At 39.8% G+C, this 21588-nt stretch overlaps 2 protein-coding genes across 2 annotated transcripts; one reads left to right on the forward strand and one right to left on the reverse strand.

Moving 5' to 3' along the window:
* Nucleotides 1-346: 346 nt before the first annotated feature.
* srpx2 (sushi-repeat containing protein X-linked 2) lies at nt 347-9595 on the forward strand. Its single transcript, XM_053324213.1, has 10 exons — nt 347-601; nt 3227-3304; nt 3542-3733; nt 4368-4544; nt 4903-5026; nt 5125-5246; nt 5335-5514; nt 5615-5748; nt 5861-5982; nt 8279-9595. The coding sequence occupies exons 1-10, from the start codon at nt 556-558 to the stop codon at nt 8457-8459; spliced, it is 1356 nt and encodes a 451-aa protein (XP_053180188.1). The 5' UTR covers nt 347-555; the 3' UTR covers nt 8460-9595.
* Nucleotides 9596-9660: 65 nt separating this feature from the next.
* On the reverse strand, nt 9661-19994 carry sytl4 (synaptotagmin-like 4). The gene is made up of 17 exons (XM_053324212.1): nt 19865-19994; nt 17966-18155; nt 17243-17458; nt 16620-16729; nt 16305-16416; nt 16028-16195; nt 15427-15541; nt 15251-15341; nt 15050-15144; nt 14260-14352; nt 13528-13706; nt 13014-13116; nt 12365-12526; nt 10644-10746; nt 10452-10560; nt 10157-10365; nt 9661-9809 (listed from the first exon to the last, which is right to left on the reverse strand). Exons 2-17 carry the CDS (start codon nt 18082-18084, stop codon nt 9661-9663), a joined length of 2133 nt encoding a protein of 710 aa, XP_053180187.1. The 5' UTR covers nt 18085-18155; nt 19865-19994.
* Between the last annotated feature and the right edge of the window lie 1594 nt (nt 19995-21588).

Consider the following 21588-nt stretch of genomic DNA (forward strand, 5'->3'; position numbering starts at 1 on the left):
GACTTGAAGATTGTTTTCCTCACTTCCTCATCTAATTTACATTATAATTATGTCCCACAGTCTATTAGATAATCATACAGACTTCCTAATATGGGACAAATCTTAATCCAATTATTTGATGATACTTTGAAAACAACTTACTGCATTAAAATGAGAAATATTACAGCAAATCTGTGATAGCTTGATAGTAACATTATAGGAGTAATAATGTTCCTAAATGATTTGGGGAGGTTTCATGTTGTGGTGGGAGGAAACAGACACACATGAGAAGTCCGATGGTGCCACCAAGTGGTTTCATCTTTAAATGTGAACTAAACGGATTCTTCTGTGTCAAAAGCTGTGGAGACTCTGTGGGGACAGGAGCACTCTACTCTCCAGCTGGGACAAAAAACTGTTTTTTCAAGTCTTTTGAGGATCATTTGTTAACTTTCTTTGGATTAAAACTTTGTTTTCTTGTTTGACTTTCGGATCAAGAGAAGCTGTGGAGAACTTTTTTATTTTTCTTCCCCCCCAGCTGTGTCATCTTTCTTTGCGTCTCTAACTTGAAGTTTGAGTATGACACTCGGCTGCAGTGTAGTTGTGCTCATCTTTTATCTCACAGGTGAGTTGCTCAGTCTAAACAAAGACGGTAGGTAAACTTCTTGTCTAAAATGTGAATTCTCAGTATTATTCAAAATGTCAAAAACAAAATACCACCAGACATATCTAATATAAAACATCAGTTTACTAGCAGCAGTTCACATCACTGGAAACATTCATATCCCTTCCCTCCAGTTGGGAAATACCTTCACCTCAAAACAGTAATAACAACTGTATTAGATGCAGATGTGCTGAATAATGGAGCCGACTGGATGAATGCAAATGGAGCCCCGTCCTCCCAGTCAGGAATGAAGAGCTGAGACTGAAGCTCTAACACAACATCTCCCAACATGCAACTGGCCCGAATCCAGTGACATGAAACCACAAAGGCTGTAGCTGAGCTTCCTTCAGTTCAGGTGCTTCTCTGTGTGCTGACCAGGCAGTTTAATTACAGCTCGACTCCAATCACTGCCAGTTAATTACTGAGGAGTCCCCCTCTGGGCTAAGTGTGTTAAAGCCTTCATTTAATCCTTTAAGATAATGGCGTGACCTCAGATCCACACAGAGAAATACAAACATGCTCAGATGATAATACAGAGAGACTGAAAAGATGCTGGTCATTATCTGCCCTTAGTCTCAAATAGGTGAAACCTCAAATAGGCACCGTTTGTTAACCATCAGGGGCCAAAAACCACAAACTTGCCTCCAGTGTGACTCATCGCTGCTACAGAGACACACATAGAGTTTGCATGTTTTTACCTGAAGTCAGTACTGTGAGTGGTGCCTGGTGTGTGTCTGAGTGTTCAGATTTACTGACATAGTAAAAATGTACAAGCAAAGGTCCTTCTCACAAAATACATTAAAACCTTAAAAGTGCAGCAGCTGTATTAGTGAAATGTACTTAAAATATCAAAAGTAAGAACAATGTCCTCTGTAACAGCTACAATTTTTAGACATAGACAGCTTAAATATGAGAAGAGACTCCAGCAAGACACCACTTAACACTCCTTTAATCTTCAACTATGTACTGGATTTTAGATGAAATCAACATTTGAAAAGTAGCTCCAGCAGTGAGATGAATGTAGTGGAGTAGAAGTACAGTATGAAGTATGATGCATTTACTTTCCTCACTGCAGTAGTTTTATCCGCATGTGATTAAACGGTTTTTAACTGCCGTATGCGTGATGATGCATGTCAGCTGTCAAGCACCTGAAGTAGCCTAATGTGTCTGCTTCAGCCCTGCAGCGCACACCATCAGACTGATGAGCCTAGCTTGTTTTATTTCCTGTGTGACTAATTCTCTTTGAGGGGGACTTGGGAAACATGAGTTTGGGGAAGTTTTGCAAAGTGGAACATAGGGCTCATTATGAGAAAAAATGCTGACGACCAGTTTAATTTGCAACATCTCCGAAAAAACCAACCTGGAGCCGCATTAACAGCAGGGAAGTTTCTAATAAAGATGTGATGCATACTTATTAGAAAGTGTGCTTACACCTTCAAGTGTTTTACTGACTTTACTTCCATTTTTTCCCCTTTACTGTAAATATTTTGTTCATTTCTTCTGATTTTAACCTAACATGTAGAAGAATGTTGAAGTGATTTCCTTTACCACAAACTGGGATTGCACATTTGATACATGGGACAAAAGTAAGAAATGACCATAAAACATTGTTATTTCATTTCCTATTTAAAGCCAAAAGTCACACACAGATAAAGAAATCTCAATAATGTTACAGTATGTCGCATAATGATGTTACTTAAGTTTCTCATCAACAAACTGTCATAAAATACAACAAAACAGCTGAAATGATATAGGCTTGTTTGAGATTCAGGAGGAGTAATGCTGCATAAAAAGTAGTGTCAATATTAACCATGACTATGGGGAGCTGTCAAAAATTCTTTGTATTAAGCAATTCTCTTAAAATCAGTAAAAAAATACGAAACATCAAGCGAATAAATGTTTTTTGAGCTAATAAAGAGGTCTTAGACTCTCCAGGACCCCAAACACATTCAGGGTTAAAGGGAAGTTTATTTTGGAGAGGCATCTGTGTCAGAAAACAGCCAAGGTTGTGCTAAAAGCAAAGGAAGCAAATACAGGAACTGACTTGAAATGGGGGTGGAGGTTGACCGACTGGAAAGTTTGGCACTCAGCTCTAAACATGGAGTTATTTGAGGGGATAATGTGTCTTAACCACAACTGCTGAGACACGAAAAAGCAGGATTCACTGAATGATGAAGTTGTGTAATAATACAATGAATTATTAAGTCTAACATGCTTTGTACTGAAAAACATTGTAACATTCACAAGATGTTAATGCTTTTGTGTTTAAAACCTTGAGGAGTTTCCGTTCATACCACTGATTGCAAATCCAGGTGTCTATCAGGAATGTTACTGGGCTGTTGTTAAAGGAAACCTGAAAGGAAGTTATGGAAATGAGATTTTGTGGGGAGATACCTTTTCATGTCTGTCTGTCTGTCTATCTATATATAAGTAATATGCTTGATACAGACACTCAAAGTCATAACGAGTCATAATGTTTTTCCAACCAGACAGCCAAGTTTGGCTTGTGCCAGCTTGGTCTCGTTAGTCCTGTTACAGTTCTGTTGCTTTCTTTTTCCACGTCTCACAGATGTTGTGTTGTTTCAGCTGGCTCAGAGGCAACAGTGTACGACACCTACACTGACTTTGTAGAAGAGGACTCCACACCTCAACTAGACTACAAAGGTACGTGTGAAATAAAACTGAAGACACACACATGTTCAACACAATCTCAAATATATTGTGTAAGTGGACTCAAATCTGTGTAGGCCTACAGTCTGACATCAAATGATACTGTCGCTGTATGAGGGACATCAGGCACTAAACACAAGTTAACAACAGATAACCAGTTCAGTATCTTGCTTTTCATGATTAGAAGCCAGGTTTGACACAGATTTGGGTTTGGTTACTCTTTAAAAACAGATCCGCACTGGTGTCATTCTCCACATCTGCCCAATGGGGAGGTGATCTGCCATTCCCCTCGAGGTGGAGGTCACCAGAGCACGTTGGATACCCGCTGCGAGATGACCTGCGACCGAGGATACCGGCTGATAGGGAAGAACTCGATTCAGTGCCTCGCCAGCCGTCGTTGGTCTGGGACTTCTTACTGCCGCCGTGAGTGGAAGTTCCCATACAAGGATTAATCTGACCAACAATGAATTTATCCACTAATGAGTGTTGTCTGTGCTGCCAAAGAAGTGCCTTGGTCCTTCAGAGCACTGTGGTTTATGTTAAGATGCCTTTATTGTCACTGTATTTAAAATGCAATGAAATTGCTGGTGCCCATCACAGTGGTATTTTGACATACTACTGCATACATACATACATACATACATACATACATACATACAGCGTCACACAATATCAATCACAATCCATCATAAAACAAAACAAAAACAAAGGCAGGTCGATCCTCCATCCTGCTGCCATAAGTGTTAAAATGAGTATTAATCCGCAGCTGAAAATAGTCCCAGACAAATGCACCATTTATCCCTGTTTGAGTTTGCTGAAAGCTACAGTGCCCAGCTGTTTGAGTAAATTATTTCGGCTTTGAAGAAAAAAACAACTAGATATTTTTGATATGTTTGTGAAGATTTACAGCTTCAGTAGCTGCAATGGGCTGGAGCCACAGACAGAAGTAAGAGATGGACTAACTGCTGGTTTTGTTGGGTTTTTTTCATAGGATTCTGTGATTGTTTCGACCCTTCTATGTAACACACCGTTTTTCTTTATGATGATGTATCCACAGGGATGCGTTGCCATGTGCTACCCCTCATCCCATACGGCAGATACACCTGCACTGAAGGCTTCGTGGTGGACTCCAGATGTGATTTCACATGTGACACTGGCTACCGCGTAGAGGGGGAACACTCACGCACCTGTCAGCACGGGGGGACATGGACCGGGGTGCAGCCAGTTTGTTCAGGTACTGGCCAGAAGTTCAAAACAAAAAAAATCTTGTGTGCAATCAGGAGTTTCATCCGTTGCAAATTGTATCTGACAACTAAGTTTTAATTTACTGCCATGACATGAAATTAAATTTAGTACATCTGTTTTGCTGTCTAGTGTTCAGTTTTTCTTCCACAAGCACAATATGTGTACTTTATGAGCTCAGTCTCACAAAAACAAGCTTATTTCCTGCTTGCCTGTGCTTTGGACTGGATCCAAATTTATAGTCTGTTGTCTTTTAGTAATCACACTCAGCTCTTCACAAAGCCATTCAAGTCCATTTCCTTTCTGTAATGTCACCCATACTGTTGTACTTTTCAAACTGATTGTTCCAGATACTGATCCTCCAAAGATTAGGTGTCCTCTGTCCAGACTCAAGATTGCAGAGCCTGGAAAACTCACTGCCAGTGTGAACTGGGACCCCCCCACTGCCTCGGATACTGCTGATAAATCACTCGAGTATGTCACTCCTTTCCTTTTGCTTCCCTTTCCTGTTCACTTTAAAATAGAATTAAAATTTTGGCCTGTTTTTTTTTTTTTCTTTTGTCTTACTGCAGTGTGATATTAGTAGGCCCGGAGCCAGGCAGTGACTTCAAAGAGGGACCTCACATAATCCGGTACAAGGTGTATGATCAAGCCAGGAACAGAGCTGCCTGCAAGTTTATCGTTCGTGTTGAGGGTAAAGCTGACAAAACAGTTGCAGAGAGTCAAACTTTTTGGTTTTAAAAACTAAATGCAATTAATTTCCACTTTGTTCTGCTTCCAAGTGAGAAGATGCCTTGAACTTTCTCCACCTCTGCACGGCTACCTCACCTGCTCCTCTGATGGGAATAACTACGGAGCAACTTGTGAGTACCACTGTGATGCAGGATATGAGCGGAGGGGGGTGTCGAGCCGCGTCTGTCAGTTCAACCGCAGCTGGGCTGGAAGTCCTGCTGAGTGTGTCTGTAAGTACCGCATAAACATGGCGATCAGGCTCATGAATTTGCAGCAGATATAAATATTTAGTGGGATGCAGGATGTAAATTTGACCTTGTGTGTCTCTAGTAATGGAGATTAAATCAGACGTAAAGACAACGGCTGCTCTCCTGGATCAGTTCTATGAAAAGAGGAGGCTGCTGATCCTATCTGCACCCAACATCTCTGACCCGGACTACCAGATGCAGAACATCATGATACAAGTGAGGAAGATTCAAGCTGCTGGCGACTTTAAATGGAAATTTAATAAACAGTAACACCTGCAAAATCCTCAGCTTAAACCTCTCTCTCATGATTCTCTGTGTTTCCCACCAGAAATCAGACTGTGGATTAGACCTGCGACACGTAACAGTGATCGAGATCCTGGGCTCCCCGCCACGTGAGACGGGTCGCATCAAGGAAAGTCAACTGACCTCTGAAGTCATTGAGGGTTTGAGGTAACACTGAGATACTTCATCACTTGGTTATTGCGATTTTTTATGGTTCATTCAGGGATATAAGTGAATTTAGTTGAAAAACTCCACCATGAAAAGGCTTTGTATAACCCACATTCTCAGGAGTTCTGTGTCCTGACCCCATTTAAATGTCAGACCCTCCTAATAAAAGGGAAGCTTCTTTTCGGTTGACTCATGAAGGAAAAAATCCCATCCAAAGATTAACACGATTAAAAATAGCAACATAATTCCAGTGTAGCTGTACTGGAAAGACTTTCTAACAAACAGTAAACATCTGGCTTTTGATCCCTAGAAAGTCAAGGAGCAAGAGATTCTTTTAAAGTTCACCATTTTAAAACATTTTTTATCTGATCTACAGGGACTAATTCATCTTAGAGGAGCCAAAGATATAAAGTTCTTTCCACTACAGCAGTGCAGCTTGAGTGAGGGGCACCGCTCACTTTTTCCAGACTGGAAAATCTCTTGCCTATCCCTCAGACTCACACAAAAGCCGCAGCTGAGTGTGGGCAACATACTTAGGCACATTCTCTGGATGTGGTCCAAAGGCATTCTGGGAAATGTAGGAAATCAGAAATCATTGACTGCATTACTGTAGTGGATAAATCTGAGTAGGAATATTTGTTAGGACACAAGGTTATCCCCATAAAAAGTAAAAGTAAAAAGTGTTTCCTGGAGGTCGACAACCCTCAGATTAAAGCTGCATCAATCAATATTCAATTACCCAATTCTGCACTTCAGCTTCACATTGTTTTAGCATCTTTTAGTTTAGTTTTCCAGCCTTTACCAAAACTTAAACCTGCAATAACTGATTTTTTTGCCAGTTGGGAGCGGTTGAAACGAATTGTGACAACACTGACATATCGTAAATTTTTAAGATTATATGGCGAATATGTCAGCAAACAGTTGCTTTGTTACACCTCCAGCAGTTACAGAGCATTCATTTGAATTAAAGACAGCGTAAAGTGAATGCAGACATTTTCTTCTAAACACATTAAATAGGTCATAAATGTATTTCTAAAAAAGGTGTAAAAAGCATTTCAACCATTTAGATTTGAATTGTGGAGCTAGACTTCACACACAAAATTTCTGGGTTCAGGATTTAGTGGGTGGGTCTGAAAATCACAGCAACAGTGATGGGCATAAACCCGCCCCTGGTGCTGTAGGTATAAATCATAGACTGTATAAAGGAAATATATAAATACATTCACGCACACTACTTCTACTACAGACTACAGTTAGCCAGTTAGCTGCGTTAGCTACTGAGCTAGCCGCCGAGCAGAACAGAAAGCTCTCAGACGTAGCGTCCATGTTTTGGGCATAGGTTTCGGGTAGAGGTGGTGACTTTGATTGACAGGTGACACTTGGTAGGGGGCGGGGTTTCAGCGAACTCAGCGTGCACGCCCACAGTGTTTGGGAGCAGAGACAGAGGCTGAGTTTTACACAGCTTTGAAGCCTAATTTCATATATTTGGGGATTTTTTTAATCATTCAAATTTGGCAGGGTGGTTAACAACACATTTTTCTATGGTATGTCAAACTCAGAACACATATTTATTCTTACTTTACACAGAATAATTTAACAAGAAATTTCTTTTTTGTTTCTTGTAACTCCTGAGGGAAATATCTGGCTCTTTAGCTGCTAAATGCTTCACTATGTTCACCAGCTAGTTAATAACTGTCTGTTTACTGCTTGGTGCTGAGCAGTGTGGGTTTTTAGAGCTTTTTTGCTGAAAGCAGCTGCCTGCTGCGACCAATAATTACACAATGAGAGTAGTGAGAGTGAACTAAAAGTTGTGGGTCACAACTAAACAACAAAGCTAAAACTTGCCAGGAAGTTCTGTAAAGCCAAGGGGAAAGGTGATAGTTGTCTGTAGTTGATGAGCAATGCCTCTGACATTAAAAATTGTCATTTGAATTTTATTTTTTTTTATGAAAATGGTAAATTATAAGCTGCTTGAACTGTTTTGGTTCAGTCTACACTCCTGATATCTAGTAGGAAAGCCCTGATAAATCCACTGTAAATGTTATACAGGCAACCAGTTGGTGAACACACATTTAACAGCTAAAGAGTGAGAGATGGTGAAGACTAAGGCAGAGCTAAAAGGAGAGTGAACTGGACTGAAAAGGCAACTGCTTGCTATCATGTTCACATAACTTTACAAAGTGATATATCGGTGCTGTGGTCATGAAATCAATGAATGTTACTTTAATCATGCCTATGTATGAGATGGTGGACAGTTCCTTCAATAATGTTACAGCTAATTTGTGATTCTCTGTAGGCAGGTTTTCAGGATCTCCAGATCCTACTTCAGCATGGTGCTCCTGGATGAGCGCGGACGAGACCGAGAGCGCTTCATTATCCCGATGGCTTCAGATGAGCTCTTCTCCTACATCGATAGCTTCCTGCTGGACGAAGAGGAACGTGAGAGGCTCGAGCTCCACAGAGAATTCTGTGATTAGTTTGATAAAAGCACTCTGGTTGCAACGTTGATATTCGTCAGTATTACTAACACAAGATGAGGAGGGACAAGCAAGAAAATAGGTCCAGAAGAACTGCAGGAGGGGGAAAAAAAGTGGACAAGAATGCAGTTTGTCACGTTCAAATGTGATCAGTATACGACACTGAAGTGCCATTACTGTTTCTCTGTAACAAATCATCAGCTGAGATTCAGAGGCCAGAAAATCGTCACCACATCTACAGAAAATACAGCAGGGGATAAAGCACATATACATAAAAGCATAAAATAAGATTGGATGCATGTTTTTAAGAAGCTGTTTTTGTCAAATTATTGCCTAATATTAGACAGAATGATTAACTAATTCAGTCAACTCGAGTTGGTGGGGGCAGATTCAAAGACTCTGGCAAGCCAACAACTGCTGCTACAAAAGACTACTGACAACAACATGAGCAGACAGATTGCCTTTAAGTCAGCAGGTATTTGAGTGTTTGGGTTTGGTCAATTTTTATTGGGTGAACAGAATATTCAAGGCAACCTTGAGGTAAACATGGATCTGATCACACTCCAGTAGGAAGTTAACAGTTCAAATCTACATTTAAATCTACAAATAGACAAATTTAATTATTTCAAATAAGGCTTTTCATGCTACTAATATAAATATATTTTTTACATAATAGTAGTAACGCAAAGTACAATGGATACATAATAGTGTGGATTAAAACAAGCACAATTTGTTGTATGCAATAGCAGAAATTTTGTGTAACATCAGTCTATAATGGATTGTTTTTCAAAATATCAGTAATAAAGAAAAGAGTAACAAAATTACACAATTTCTGTGCTGAGTGATGTGTGTGATTTTGAATTGAGCCTGAAATTAAAAACATATGACTGTCAGTGCTCCTTGAATAAATCAAGAGTTTAGTGTTGTGATGCTTTGGCACATTTTTAACAGTAACATCTGTTTGCAGTCGGCAGGAGACGTGCTAGAGTCCGAGGAGGCAGGTGTGAGCAGATATTTAATGTTCAGCGTGTCTGCTTACAGCCAATCAACTGAGTCTATTCATCTCCAAGTGCAAGTCTGTTGCAATAATCTTACTAAATAAAATAAATCCACAATCAAATATTTGTTTCAGACCCAATAGATTCTCCCTATTTCATTGTCTTTTGTTTAAAAAGGTCCGGGCTGATGAGTGTGCAAGTCCTCATTTGCCCTTGTTCTTCCCCATAGTGGAACGCAGTGGAAGAGAGCCCTCTGCCCACGAGTCTGGGTATTGCATCATCTTCTGCCACAGGCTGACCTCCTCTCCGACAGAGTCCATTTCCATTTCCTCCTTTCCTTTTTTTACGGTTCCTGAAGGGGGCGGGGGGGTATTACACAGTGAATGCAGAATTAGTGCAGAGTCTGTTATTAATGATGGCAAATTGCTTTTATTCACTTAAATCACACTGGGGGCAAAAAAAAAAAAGAAAAAAGATATGGGTCGGTGCTTCAACAGTAATCTTAAAATATAGCGTGCAATTACCCTTTGACAATAAAACAATTTAAACCAGAAAAAAGGGAAGAATTTCTCTGCTTATAAAGATTAATTGAATTCACATTCGCTGCAGTAAGAGAAATATCTAATTTTCACAAACCTCTTATATGAGCCCTGAAAAATTCAGGTAAAAAAGCAACAAACATCAGGACGGATTTCTCACCTTTGCCAGAGCTGAGGCGCACTCCTCCCAGGAACTCGTTGCTCCCCATGGCCTCTCGGTCCCACGCGGTGAGCTCCAGACACATCCCCCTCAGCTGCTCCAGGGTCAGCTCCTTGTACACAAACGTGTGGTTGTACTGAGGGTTCAGGTTCTTCTTCATGACTGGAGTCTTCCTCTTTGTGGTCTTTGCTTTTGTTGGGAACAAGTAGCTGCAGAGAGACAAAAAAACAAACAGTTAGCTTCAGGAGACAGATGCTTATATGGGAATGTAGAGGACTTGTTTTTCTTCACTAACCCTTTGACAAAGCTATCTGATGTGCCTCCTGCTTTTATCGCTGTCAAATTCTTCGCCTCTTTAATTAGGATGTGCAGTTCTCCCTCTGCCTCAGTCGTCCCCTTTTTGCCTGAGGAGACACACTCAGTGATTTGAGGCAAACTGTATCAAACACAGTCAGAGCTAAACACAGTTTTCTCATCACAGTCTTACCTTTGGTTTTCTCTGTTGTGGGCTTTTTGGGCGTGATATACTTCAAGGAGATCACCAGTTCTCCTTTGTACTGAGTGAAGGCTGAAACTGGGACGGAGGCGGCCTGTAGAAGAGAAGTACACTCAGATTCTTCTGTGTTTCTAATTCAAACAATAATAAATTAAACATGTTATTCCTAGGTCTCCACATGGCAGCCAGATGCTGAATAACAAACAGATGCTGATATTTTGAGTGTTTAAAAAAACTAAAACAATATATCAACAAATAAACATTTAACATGTAAACAACTCGCCTCCTGCATTTGACTCTTCTTAACTGTTATAGGTTTAGAAAACATCTAACAACATCTGTTTCTAAATGAGCTCAAAAATAGTCTTGGTATTTTTTCCATACACTATTTCTATTCCCACATGTGCTAAAATATCCAGCAGTACCAACGTATCTGTGATAGCCCTGATCTACATTGGTCAACATCTACTCTGCTCCTCATGAAACCTTGTTTTGCTTTAAAGTTTTGGGCCACTCCTGTCCATCTGCACCATCAGATGGACAAAATACTAGAAACACTTCATGAACACAGACTATCATTTAAGTTTGTCAGGTTGCTGTTGGTTAGTTGTTTTGTTTGTGACCGGTATTCCTCTTTGATGATTATTTTAGAAGTCATAAGTGTTTTTTCAAGCAAAAATACCCCAAAAATCATTTGTTCCAATGTCTTAGTCTTGGGGATTTGCTGTTCTCCTTTGACATCTGTGATAATAAACAGAATATGTTGGGTTTAATAAGAAAAAAACAAGCAAATTGAAGATGTCACATTGAGCTTTACAAAATTACAATGAACATTTTTTACTACATCTGACATTTTACAGACCAAATGATTGAGAAGAAGTAAAAGCCATTTCCAGCAATCAGCTAAGCTAAAACAACAAACAATCTGTTGCAGGTCACGTTCATCATGCATGCTTTTGTTGTGGCTCAAAAACTGGCCTTCACAGAAAGGTCTGGTCTCATCTTGAACCTGACCATCTGCAGATTAATTTAGATACTAAAGTTTAGTACGATACAAGACGACTAAATCCTTGTTTTTACTAGCTTTCCGCCATCTTGCCTGTAAAGGAACAGGGAGTGACGACTGAGTGAGATTAAACTCTTCTTTGTTTGGGAGGGGAGAGGTAGGTAGGGAGGGTTTTTTTGTATGGTGTGTTATAACAAAATGTTCTAAATAACTATTTTTAAATTGACATGTTATGACTTATCATCCCATTTATTGTTTCCTTACTGAGTTTATACAGTTAGGTGAACCAGTAGACGCTTTGTTACACTAGTCTATACATCTTGAAGAAAAATGAGACACATCTGGTGGAGATCTGTACTCCTCTAGTTATAATTGTGAGTTTAAAAAGGTACCTTAAGGTTTGTTAGATCTAGAGCACATGCACAAGCAGGCACATGTACACACACAAATATATGAGTGATGTAATACACTTGCTCATACACTAGCAAAGGCAGGGAAGGTCAAGACTGCTACAAAACGTGTATGCAAATGACGTATGTTTCAAACTTCAACAAACAAAAGAAAACACAAAATGTAAACAATCTTTGTTTAGAAGAAAAACTCCACAGAGTACTTTGATGTCCTGGCAGTGTGTATTACTTTGTCTACATGCACATGACGTTTAAGTGAATCCGAGTTAATTATAAATCCAGTTGCTCTGATTTACCTTCCCCATGAGCGCCAGTTGCTCTTCCTCTGGAGAGTCCAGGTTGCGGCAGTCCAGAGAGATCTCCACCTCTCCCAGGAAAGTGTTGCGGCTGAGGCGACCATGATGCCAGACTGATATCAGCAAGGATCGAGTGCACAGCTGAGTGCGGCTGATGGAGTACTGTCGGTGGAGGATGAGAGGGAGAAGACAGGATGCATCAAAGGCCTGATACAGTGATGGAGAAGTCATATAATTTTAATGTTGTGGTGCTGAGGGAGCTTTAAATAAATGATGGAACTTAGATTAAAACAGAGGATGAAGGGATTCCTTAAACTTAGATCTTCAAAAATAATTTACTTCTTCCAAACCTTTTAAAAAAACAAATCCAAAAGCACAGATCCATAATTATGCACAAATTGACTTATCTGGGTAATTTCCTTTACAAGAGTTTTGTGTGTCACTTTATTTAAGCTCTACATTGGAAGCTAGGAACAAAATCAATATTTGACAGCAGCTATTCTAATCTGCAGTGTCAATATCAATTTTAAAGTCTCTGTAGGTGTGGTCATTATTTGCAGCAGGCATGGCACAAGGTCACTAATCAGGGAGTGTCACAAAGTCAACACAGAATAAGGTTAACAGTAGCGATTATTCTATGAAGCATCACCTTCAGCGTTTCTTGGTAGGTCGGGTTAATGGTGTTTCTCTTGTTGCTGGTCTTTCTTTTGCTCTGGCGAGATTTATCTGGGAGAAGGTAACACTTGACATAACTGAAAAAATAAACAAACAGAAAGAATATATTAAACCATGTTGCCCCCCCCCCCTCTCCTTCTCCCATGAAAACAAACTGTCCAAACTCTTGGTGCATTTCCTGACTAAATGCTGTGAAAAATATCTGTTGACATTCAATTTCCTGTGAAGCTCGTGTAATCACCTCTGGGACGTGATTATTAAGACTCAGTAAACACAGCAGCCTCTTATCTACACTACAAAGTCGTGTTAACATCAATGAGGGGTGGGGGGGTATGTGCAGTAGGAACATCTCTGTTTCAGAGCCACAATCAACAAGGCTCAAAAGTGAAAGCCAAAGTTCAAACAAAAAATACTAAAAATTGTTTGTTTTTTCTAGATTTTTGTATCTATACAGGAGAGTTGAAAAAAAAGAAGTTGTGAATATTTACGGGTTACAGTTCTGCCGTGAAGCATCACCATAGGCCAGCCCGTGGCACTCCTTGATGAAGACCTGGAGGCTCTGGGTGTGTTCGTCATAGCTCACAGAGAAGGTGATGTCTCCGCTAACCTCTGCACTGTCATAGTCTCCTGCTTCACTGTAAATACTCATCATGCTGCCCAGTGTGCTCTGGAGAAAAATGCATACACATGACTTGAATAGATAATTCTTAACATTTCATGTGTTTGTTCTAGGTTTTATTTACACCACATACTGATATTTAGATAATATTTGGATAGACTTGCCCCGCAGGTGTAATGCTGCAGATTAAAAGAATTATTAAGAGTTATTGTTTAGACTTTGTCGACATCTGAACATGATCAACAGTGAAACAACAGAAACACATATAACAGATAAAAAGCTGGAAGGTTAACACAAAGTGAGTCTGAACAGTGAAAATGAACAGATCAGGATGTTTCTGTCAATATCTGAATCCAGAGTGACAGCATGAATGTCATTCTGGCCTCGGCTTTGCGCCCCCCAAGGCTTTGGTAACTATAGAAACATTTTAGTAGACTGAACACATCAACTTCACACTTCCTTACTTACTGGAGGATATCCTGGGGTTATAGATGCTCAATCAGATTATCTAACATCAGTTCCGTTCTGAGAGACATAATGAGCCTCAAAGAGCCTTTAGCAGACTAATGTGAGCTGTGAAAAATGTCAAAATGTACTTTACCTTTGAGCCATTCAGGCTGGAGAAGCTTGAGGCCATCGTCCTTCTATGAAAGCTAACCAAGCTGTCAATATCCTCCTCCTCCTCTTCATCTTCCTGTGGTATCATAATTAACATTTAGAAGCCTGATTATAAACACACAATTGGATTTCTCCCCCATAGATTTTCCTCATCAACCAGACTACAAAGGATTTATGAGCAAAAAGCAAGTCACTCCTACTAGGAATTGATTTGTTTTGTGTGTGTGTGTGTGCGTGTATGTAATGAATATAAACAATGGTTGGAAAATCTGATGCAGTGATGGAGGAGTAACTGTCCACTGGGGATGTCTCTTGGATAGCCGTATGTCTGGCCAAACATAGATATTCCCAATACAGTTGTAATCAAAAATGTTAAAAACAACTGTAAATGCCAGGTTTTAGTTTTAGCCCCACGAGATGTTCAACAGATCACACAGGAAATAATCAACCAAAGAAGAAGAAATAATAGCCTGAACATAGGACCAGACTTAAATGTAACCATTAAACATGTTTCATTTTTAGCAAGAGGCTTAAAATACCTCTTGACCCTCTAATCTGGGGCTCTTAGTGTCATGACTATTTGATAGCGATATCTAAAGCAATACTTGGGCATGGAAAAATTATGCAGCAGTGTTGAGGATTCTGAAAAATAACATTACAAAGACATAATTGGTAGAAGTTTCAATGCTAAGAAAGGGAAAAATTTGGCTAATGGGGCAAATCTGGTTCCAGACATTTAAAGAAATAATAATTAAACATAACAATCTAACTACCTGCACGTCTAATCCTGGTACAGACCGGCTCCTGTTGCCCATTGAGACCACCTTTATGTCTGGTTCATCACGGAGATCCAGTGTCGATACGTACTCTGTTTTGATCATACAGATGAGAAATGAAAGATCATTACACCGGCATACTTCTCTTTAGTTGAGGAAGAAGAAACTGCATCGCACAGAGGCATATGAGATGCTCACCAGCAGGCTTTGGGACTCGTTTAACACTCTTCTTAAAGAGTTTATCAACATCCAACTCCGGACTCACAATGCCCTGTTTTACTTCTGGGGCCTAGTTGAAAGAAACGGGGAGTGAGAAGAGCAGATAAAACAACAGCATACAGAAACACGCCCATGTCCACCTGAAAATGTCTTACTGTGTTTGCCACTGAGTTGCTGGTTTGATCGTTCACTGTGTCTTCCTTTACTGGGACAGTCAGACTGGAAACACTGGATTCTGTTGGGCTGTGCTGGGCTGAGTGCATCTCTTTCCTGGGTGGCAATACAACATTTGTTTCATTCAAATATATAAAATGACTGTCACATTTTAATAATTTGTGACTGCTCAGCTTATTATGTGTATGCCATCTGTGGGCTCCATTTTAACCACAAAGCATAAGGTCACATATACCAGTAAAAAACATGTATTGGCTTCAGGATGCCTGAGGTGACTCATGCTACTTAAAGTTATTTTTAGACAGATTTTACCATTTTTAGACTGATGTCAATTAAAGGAACAGAGAATATTTTAACAAATGAAGTGTGGTTTGTATTTATCAACTCGCTGCATGTTATCTGGCCCAGTCCTGGTTATCTCAGCCATAAACTAGACTAGATTTCAAGGTAGTGCACTCCACCAGGCATGAAAGTGACCAACAGAGGATGAAGAGATTCAAAGCACTTCACTTCCTCTCTCAAATGCTGCTTTGAAGTTAGTGCCTGATGTTTGCCTTGTAGAATAACTAAAGGTGAGTTTACCTTGTTAGTTCAGGGGTCACATGTCTAGACTCGGTCTCAGTTTTACTGCTACTCAAGCTGGCTTTTTCTGCAGACTCTGTGTCGCTGTGTGTTGGCTTTGCTGAAACATCCTCCTTTGATTCAAATGACTCCCTTGAAGCAATTGAGCCGGAATTCTCATCTAAATGACTGTGAGGATGACAAAATGTTGAAATAATCTCAAGCAGTGTTCAGAAAATTGTGATATTATAAAAAAAATAAATAGAGAAAAATAAAATGAATAATAATGAGGATGCACCCTTTGTTAGCTGGCAGATTTTTCTGCCTGGGTCGGGGAACAGGAGTGGGAGAGTCTGGGCTTATCTCTGTACTTCTCAACAGCACTTCTCCCATTGTCACACGCTTATTCACTATAACACAGAAAATAAGTTCAGTCACACTGCCTGACCAGTTTAACAAAATGACATCATGTTACTGTTCTCCTCTAACACCTCTTTCCCTCTACTGTTTAACTGGGACATTTCAGTGACTGTGGGCATTTCGTTCAGCCCAGACTGGGAGCTGTTTACATTCCTCGTAACTGCTGATACCCACTTCCTCTTCCTGTACTCACACGGAGGCCTCTTTTTGAGGGAGCTTCTCACTAGGTCATGTCCAGGCATTGTGGAGAAACGGTTGACCCGCTGATCGAAAAACCAGTCACCTGTCATTTTCTTCATCTCCCTGTAAGACAGTTTTAAAAAGGCCCAAATTGTGGAAAAAAAGTACATTCTTTGATTGTGGTTGAATGTTAAATGGTTAATGTTCACCCAGCATGGTGTGCCAAGACTAGAGTGAGCTCATTAATACTTTGCAAAAGTGTTGCTATGCTACAGTTAATTGTGAGGAAACAGGGTGAGGAGGTTACCTGCATGGACAGATATGTTGGATTATAAACCTTTATAAAATGACATATTGAATATTGGTCAGTCATGTAGCATACCACTGGCACTGGTTTTCCTCCTTGTGCTGTTTATTTATTGTATTTGTTGGTCCATAATGCTTCTAGCATACTTCAGATTTTTCTTTTCTTATGCTAAAATAAAGTGTATCTATAATAGAACAATTACTGTAGATACGTAGCACTTTTTTAAAAATGATTATTTTGCCTTAAGTTGATCCAGACATTATTGCTGAAATATAGTTACTCATAGTTAGTTATAGTTAAGGGAAAGTGTACATAAAATGGCCTCTTACGACTCTTTGGAACACACACTGCACAGCCAGGATCCATTGGGGAAGACTGTCCGGCATTTCTGGCACACAAGGTGATTGCACAGCTTACACTGGCTGGAGAAAAGAGTCAGTCGACTCAGAGGCTCCAGGCATCGGCCACAACTGTGCTGACTGTATCTTCCACTGCCACGTTTGGCTCCTTTCCTCTTAACCTCCAATAACTCTGTCTTTAGCTTCCTGAGACAAAAAGAAACAACATTGAACGTGATATCATGCAAGTGCAAGTTTTACAGGATAGATTTGTCCATATTTGTCAATATCAAAGTCAATATCACACATGATGAAAACACAATGTTGTTGTTCGAAACGCTGGTGCAAAAAAGATACCTAAATTTTGTTACAGTTACCAACACAATGTCAAGTCAATGTATAAGTAAAAGAATATTTTGATAATGCTCCTAATCCTAACTTTAAGTGCTTGACGGTTTTAATAGTCCATTCTGTGATAATCTTTGGCATTTCTGAAGTTCTTGGTGTTTAATATCTAACACACAGCAGTGGTTGGCCCATATATTGCTATAGGCTCTAATAGCAATAAATATCAAATGTAGGGTGGATTGATGTATACTTGAACTAGTTATATTTAAGTTTTAACATCTTTTAGTACATTAATCACTAATAAATGGTAAAAAGTAAAGCAAATTAATAATTTGAGATAGTTAACAGGAAGAGCTTTCTTCTCACCTCACTCTCTGCTCCTCAGCCTGCCTCAGTTCCTTGTCCCGTTGCAGCACCTCCAGGATCAGATCCTGCTCCGAGTCAGACAAGAAGCCCAGGTTGATCATGTCGGCAGCCTGCGGCATTGTCAATTTTGGCTAAAGGCCCTCAGCACAGGTTAACTAAGACAACTCAGTGGCAGTTGCATCGAGAAGGTCTGAAAACAAAACAGAAGATCAGGAAATTAACTGAAAGATGATTAAATCTCTACTGTGTTTCTGCACCAGAAGTTTGGTTAAACACTTTGAGAAATCAATCAGGGAGCTGACAAAAATATAGGTAGGCTCATGTAACAGTTTACTACCAGGGAGACTGTCTTTTTTATGATCTCATACAAGGCAACCTAAGCATAGCCCTGCTGTAAAAAGAGGAACATTTTATGATTTGACACCCTGCGATGGTGAAGAGACAGACAGAGATAGTAGTAGACTGAATAACCTTTCCTGTTTGCCTCCATGCAGTAGATCTTCCTACTAGTCCTACTGTATAATTATGCCCTGCAGGAGGTGGTTCACCAATGAGAAAGCAGGCAAACAAAGAACATACTACCTCATTAAGTGATCTAAATCTCATTGTCAACAACCGACAGCAACTTCATGATGCATAGTTTTGAGATAAACCACTGTAGTCACTTCCTTGTGTGACAAACCCAGAAAACTTGACCACAAAGCCAAAAAAAAGATTAAAGATGTTTTTCAGGTCAGGCGATGACAGGTATCAACCCACAACACTGGAACAAACTTCTGGCCAAACCCAGATTTCCAAAAATGATAAATGACTTACAGAAACCAGGACGCAAGAGGATTTTAGTATCCCACAGAAAGCCTCTGCCCGGGTGAAAGGTTGTTTAGAGTGGGACAGGCAAAAACAACATGAGCTTGGCTACCATGCAGGGTTCCCACCCTCTAAGGATACAGAAACTGGGTGGAGTTTACTAGCTTAAACCATCTAGCTTGACATCTGTCATGTTCCCATCTGAAACTTGACACACCATTTGAGCAGCCTTTAAAAAGGGAACAAGTTAAATGAGAGGGGAAATATAGAGTGGCTAATCAATGGGAAAGCTGCAATCCTAAAAACAATCTTGAACCTTTTTCCTCATTGTTTGAATTCCTGGGGCCAAGTAACTCTAGCATGAGTTCAATAATGCCTGCAGGGGAACTTGTCTCGGCCAAACATAACCTTCAAGGAAATGGCGCGTCTGTTCCTGGTGATCACAGATAGTGCTGCACTGAGTGAAATAACCCTTTAAAAGCACAAAACAGACCACATTTGAGACGGAATTATTATTCTTTTCAAAACTTTAAAGGATAGTGTAATTAGATATATAAGCGTTTACAACCCGACATAAGAAAGAAGGAGTTGAATTAAACATGAAACTGTTTGGTTGTCGTGTTTATTTTTAAAAGATATTAACACTTATCTGCTGCAAACTGTTTTGATTTAAAACCAAGATCAGCTGCAAACGGCTGAGATTTCAACGGCCGGGCTAACCTGACGTTTGGTTGACGTACATTACGTTACCAACTGAAAGCTGAACAAATTCAACGATATTATCCTTAAAAACACAAAGTTTAGCTACTCTTATTTGAGGACTGTCAGTTCAGTCATTTCTTTAAAGGCGGTGTAAAACCAGACATACAGTACAACATGTAGCTAACCTAGTCAACTAATTAAAAGAAAATGACACACCTGTTTCTTAAAAGTCGTCTTCACGCCGCTATTAAAGCTCTGGTCACCATGGGCAACGGCTGCATATTCTTGACAGAAAACACACAAAAACGGTTTAAAGTAGCAGACAAGCTAATACTAACGCATTTTAAAAATAACAATACTACAACGTAATTTAGAGATAATGGCTCTAACCTTTGTAATCCGCTCCTCTTCTTCTTATTGTGGCTGCCTACCGTCTCCAAAACTGTTGACTTTGTGCGCTGGAGGAGTCCCGAGTACCGGAAGATAAGGAAAGTTTGCAGCAGACAGGCAGGAGCGCCTCTTAACATTTTCCATGACAGGTGCATTTCCTTTGCCTTATTAACCACACAAGAGGCTGGATGTGGAAAATTCGACCCATAATGAAGTAGTCCAATACCTCCCTTCTCTCCCAAACTGTTTATTTTGAGCAAAAAAGATTTGGGACAACGGGAAGTGCCCTTTTTTCTCCCCACTCAGACTGTAAACCTGCGAGATGCATACAACCAACCCTAAATGAATAAAGCGAGGCAGTCATTGCTATTGGGTGAAAACAGATTGTGTGTATCCGTGTATGGTTTCCTACTGTGTGTCATTATTTATTGCCAGGGCGTATGCCAAGTCATGATGGAACAATACTTAAACAAATGATACCCAGGCTTATAAAAACTACTAAGTCTCACTGAGGCAGAATTGTAGGCTGAATTTCCATTTACAACATATCTCTGTTTTTTGAAAACCCAGTAGGATTTCTTCCCCAAACATTTCCATATTTGTCTTTTCGTAGATATCATCTTATAGACATTAAATGATTGAGACAAGGTATCCTGATATTGCTGTTTGACCTACTTCAGATTGCATTAAATACATAAACTGGTCTGAAGGCATTTATTTGTTTCTGATTCTGGGAAATTTGGGCAAAAAAACAAAACAGTAAAATGTCAAATTACTGTGTCTATGAACTATCTCTCCATCCAAATCACACACATTTAGGCAATTCTATGTGATCTCCTTTTGATAATGTAATGTTTCCCTCTTCTATTCACTGAGAGTCCCCTGGAACTATTAGGAGCCCCCCTGGTGAGGTCCGCCTCCCACTTCGAAAACATCTCAACTAGGGTATTGAGCTTGAGTGGACCTGTGCTGACTTTATATTTCATAAGATTAATACTACACTCAAGAGGCATCTAGGAGTCACACTCATATGGGTCATCACTTACTAAGAAAATCCAACTACATCCATCAAAGTGAACTCTTTTGTCAAGTCGTGCAATGACACAAACCTCCACAACAACTTGAATGACCTTTGACATAGATAACTATGAAGGTATGAACACAGAAATGTGCCCTTATTTGGCTCCAAAAGTTCCCATTGCTGTTTAACTGGGCTGAGCTCTGATCACTGCAGAGGCCATATCATATGATCCACATTATTTCCATACTTGTCACAACCACTAATACCCTGTGTAGAAGCATCTGCATTCAGTATGTTCCTCCACTAATTTGTTCAGGACAGGGTTGTCTGTTGCTCAGAAGTGAAAATATAGTGTAAGTGGTATTTGTTTATGAGTACACGTTTGCATAAATTAGGTATTTCCTCCTAATGTTCCAAAACATACATTAGACAAGCCAGAATGGAAAGTATGTTTACATCATGTCATCGTCCTGTGCAAATTTTTTAAAAAGGCGTTTGGCATTAAAATCATGCCAAATATATGAATACCAAATGCTAAGAAGGGAGTTAAATTAGTATCTTACACTGATGTAAGAGTCAAGAAGCATAGGCTGTCAGTAAAGGCTGTTTCACAAGTTTAATTACACTCAACATTCCCTTGAGCAAGGCACTTAACGCCCCAGCTGCTCCAGTTGAACTGAGCAGGACGATAAGGCTTTGGTTG

Source organism: Scomber japonicus, chromosome 8, assembly GCF_027409825.1.
Source record: "Scomber japonicus isolate fScoJap1 chromosome 8, fScoJap1.pri, whole genome shotgun sequence".
Lineage (NCBI taxonomy): Eukaryota > Metazoa > Chordata > Actinopteri > Scombriformes > Scombridae > Scomber > Scomber japonicus.

What these genes read in the sequence shown, in the direction of transcription:
- srpx2 (XM_053324213.1), top strand. Translation starts at nt 556, where the DNA reads ATGACACTCGGCTGCAGTGTAGTTGTGCTCATCTTTTATCTCACAG. An exon ending in GGTGCAGCCAGTTTGTTCAG is followed by an intron (nt 4,545 to 4,902) that starts GTACTGGCCAGA and finishes TGATTGTTCCAG; the next exon opens with ATACTGATCCTCCAAAGATT. An exon ending in AAGTCCTGCTGAGTGTGTCT is followed by an intron (nt 5,515 to 5,614) that starts GTAAGTACCGCA and finishes GTGTGTCTCTAG; the next exon opens with TAATGGAGATTAAATCAGAC.
- sytl4 (XM_053324212.1), bottom strand. Translation starts at nt 18,084, where the DNA reads ATGCCGCAGGCTGCCGACATGATCAACCTGGGCTTCTTGTCTGACTCG. An exon ending in TACCAGGATTAGACGTGCAG is followed by an intron (nt 14,353 to 15,049) that starts GTAGTTAGATTG and finishes ATGATACCACAG; the next exon opens with GAAGATGAAGAGGAGGAGGA. An exon ending in CACAACAGAGAAAACCAAAG is followed by an intron (nt 10,561 to 10,643) that starts GTAAGACTGTGA and finishes GTGTCTCCTCAG; the next exon opens with GCAAAAAGGGGACGACTGAG.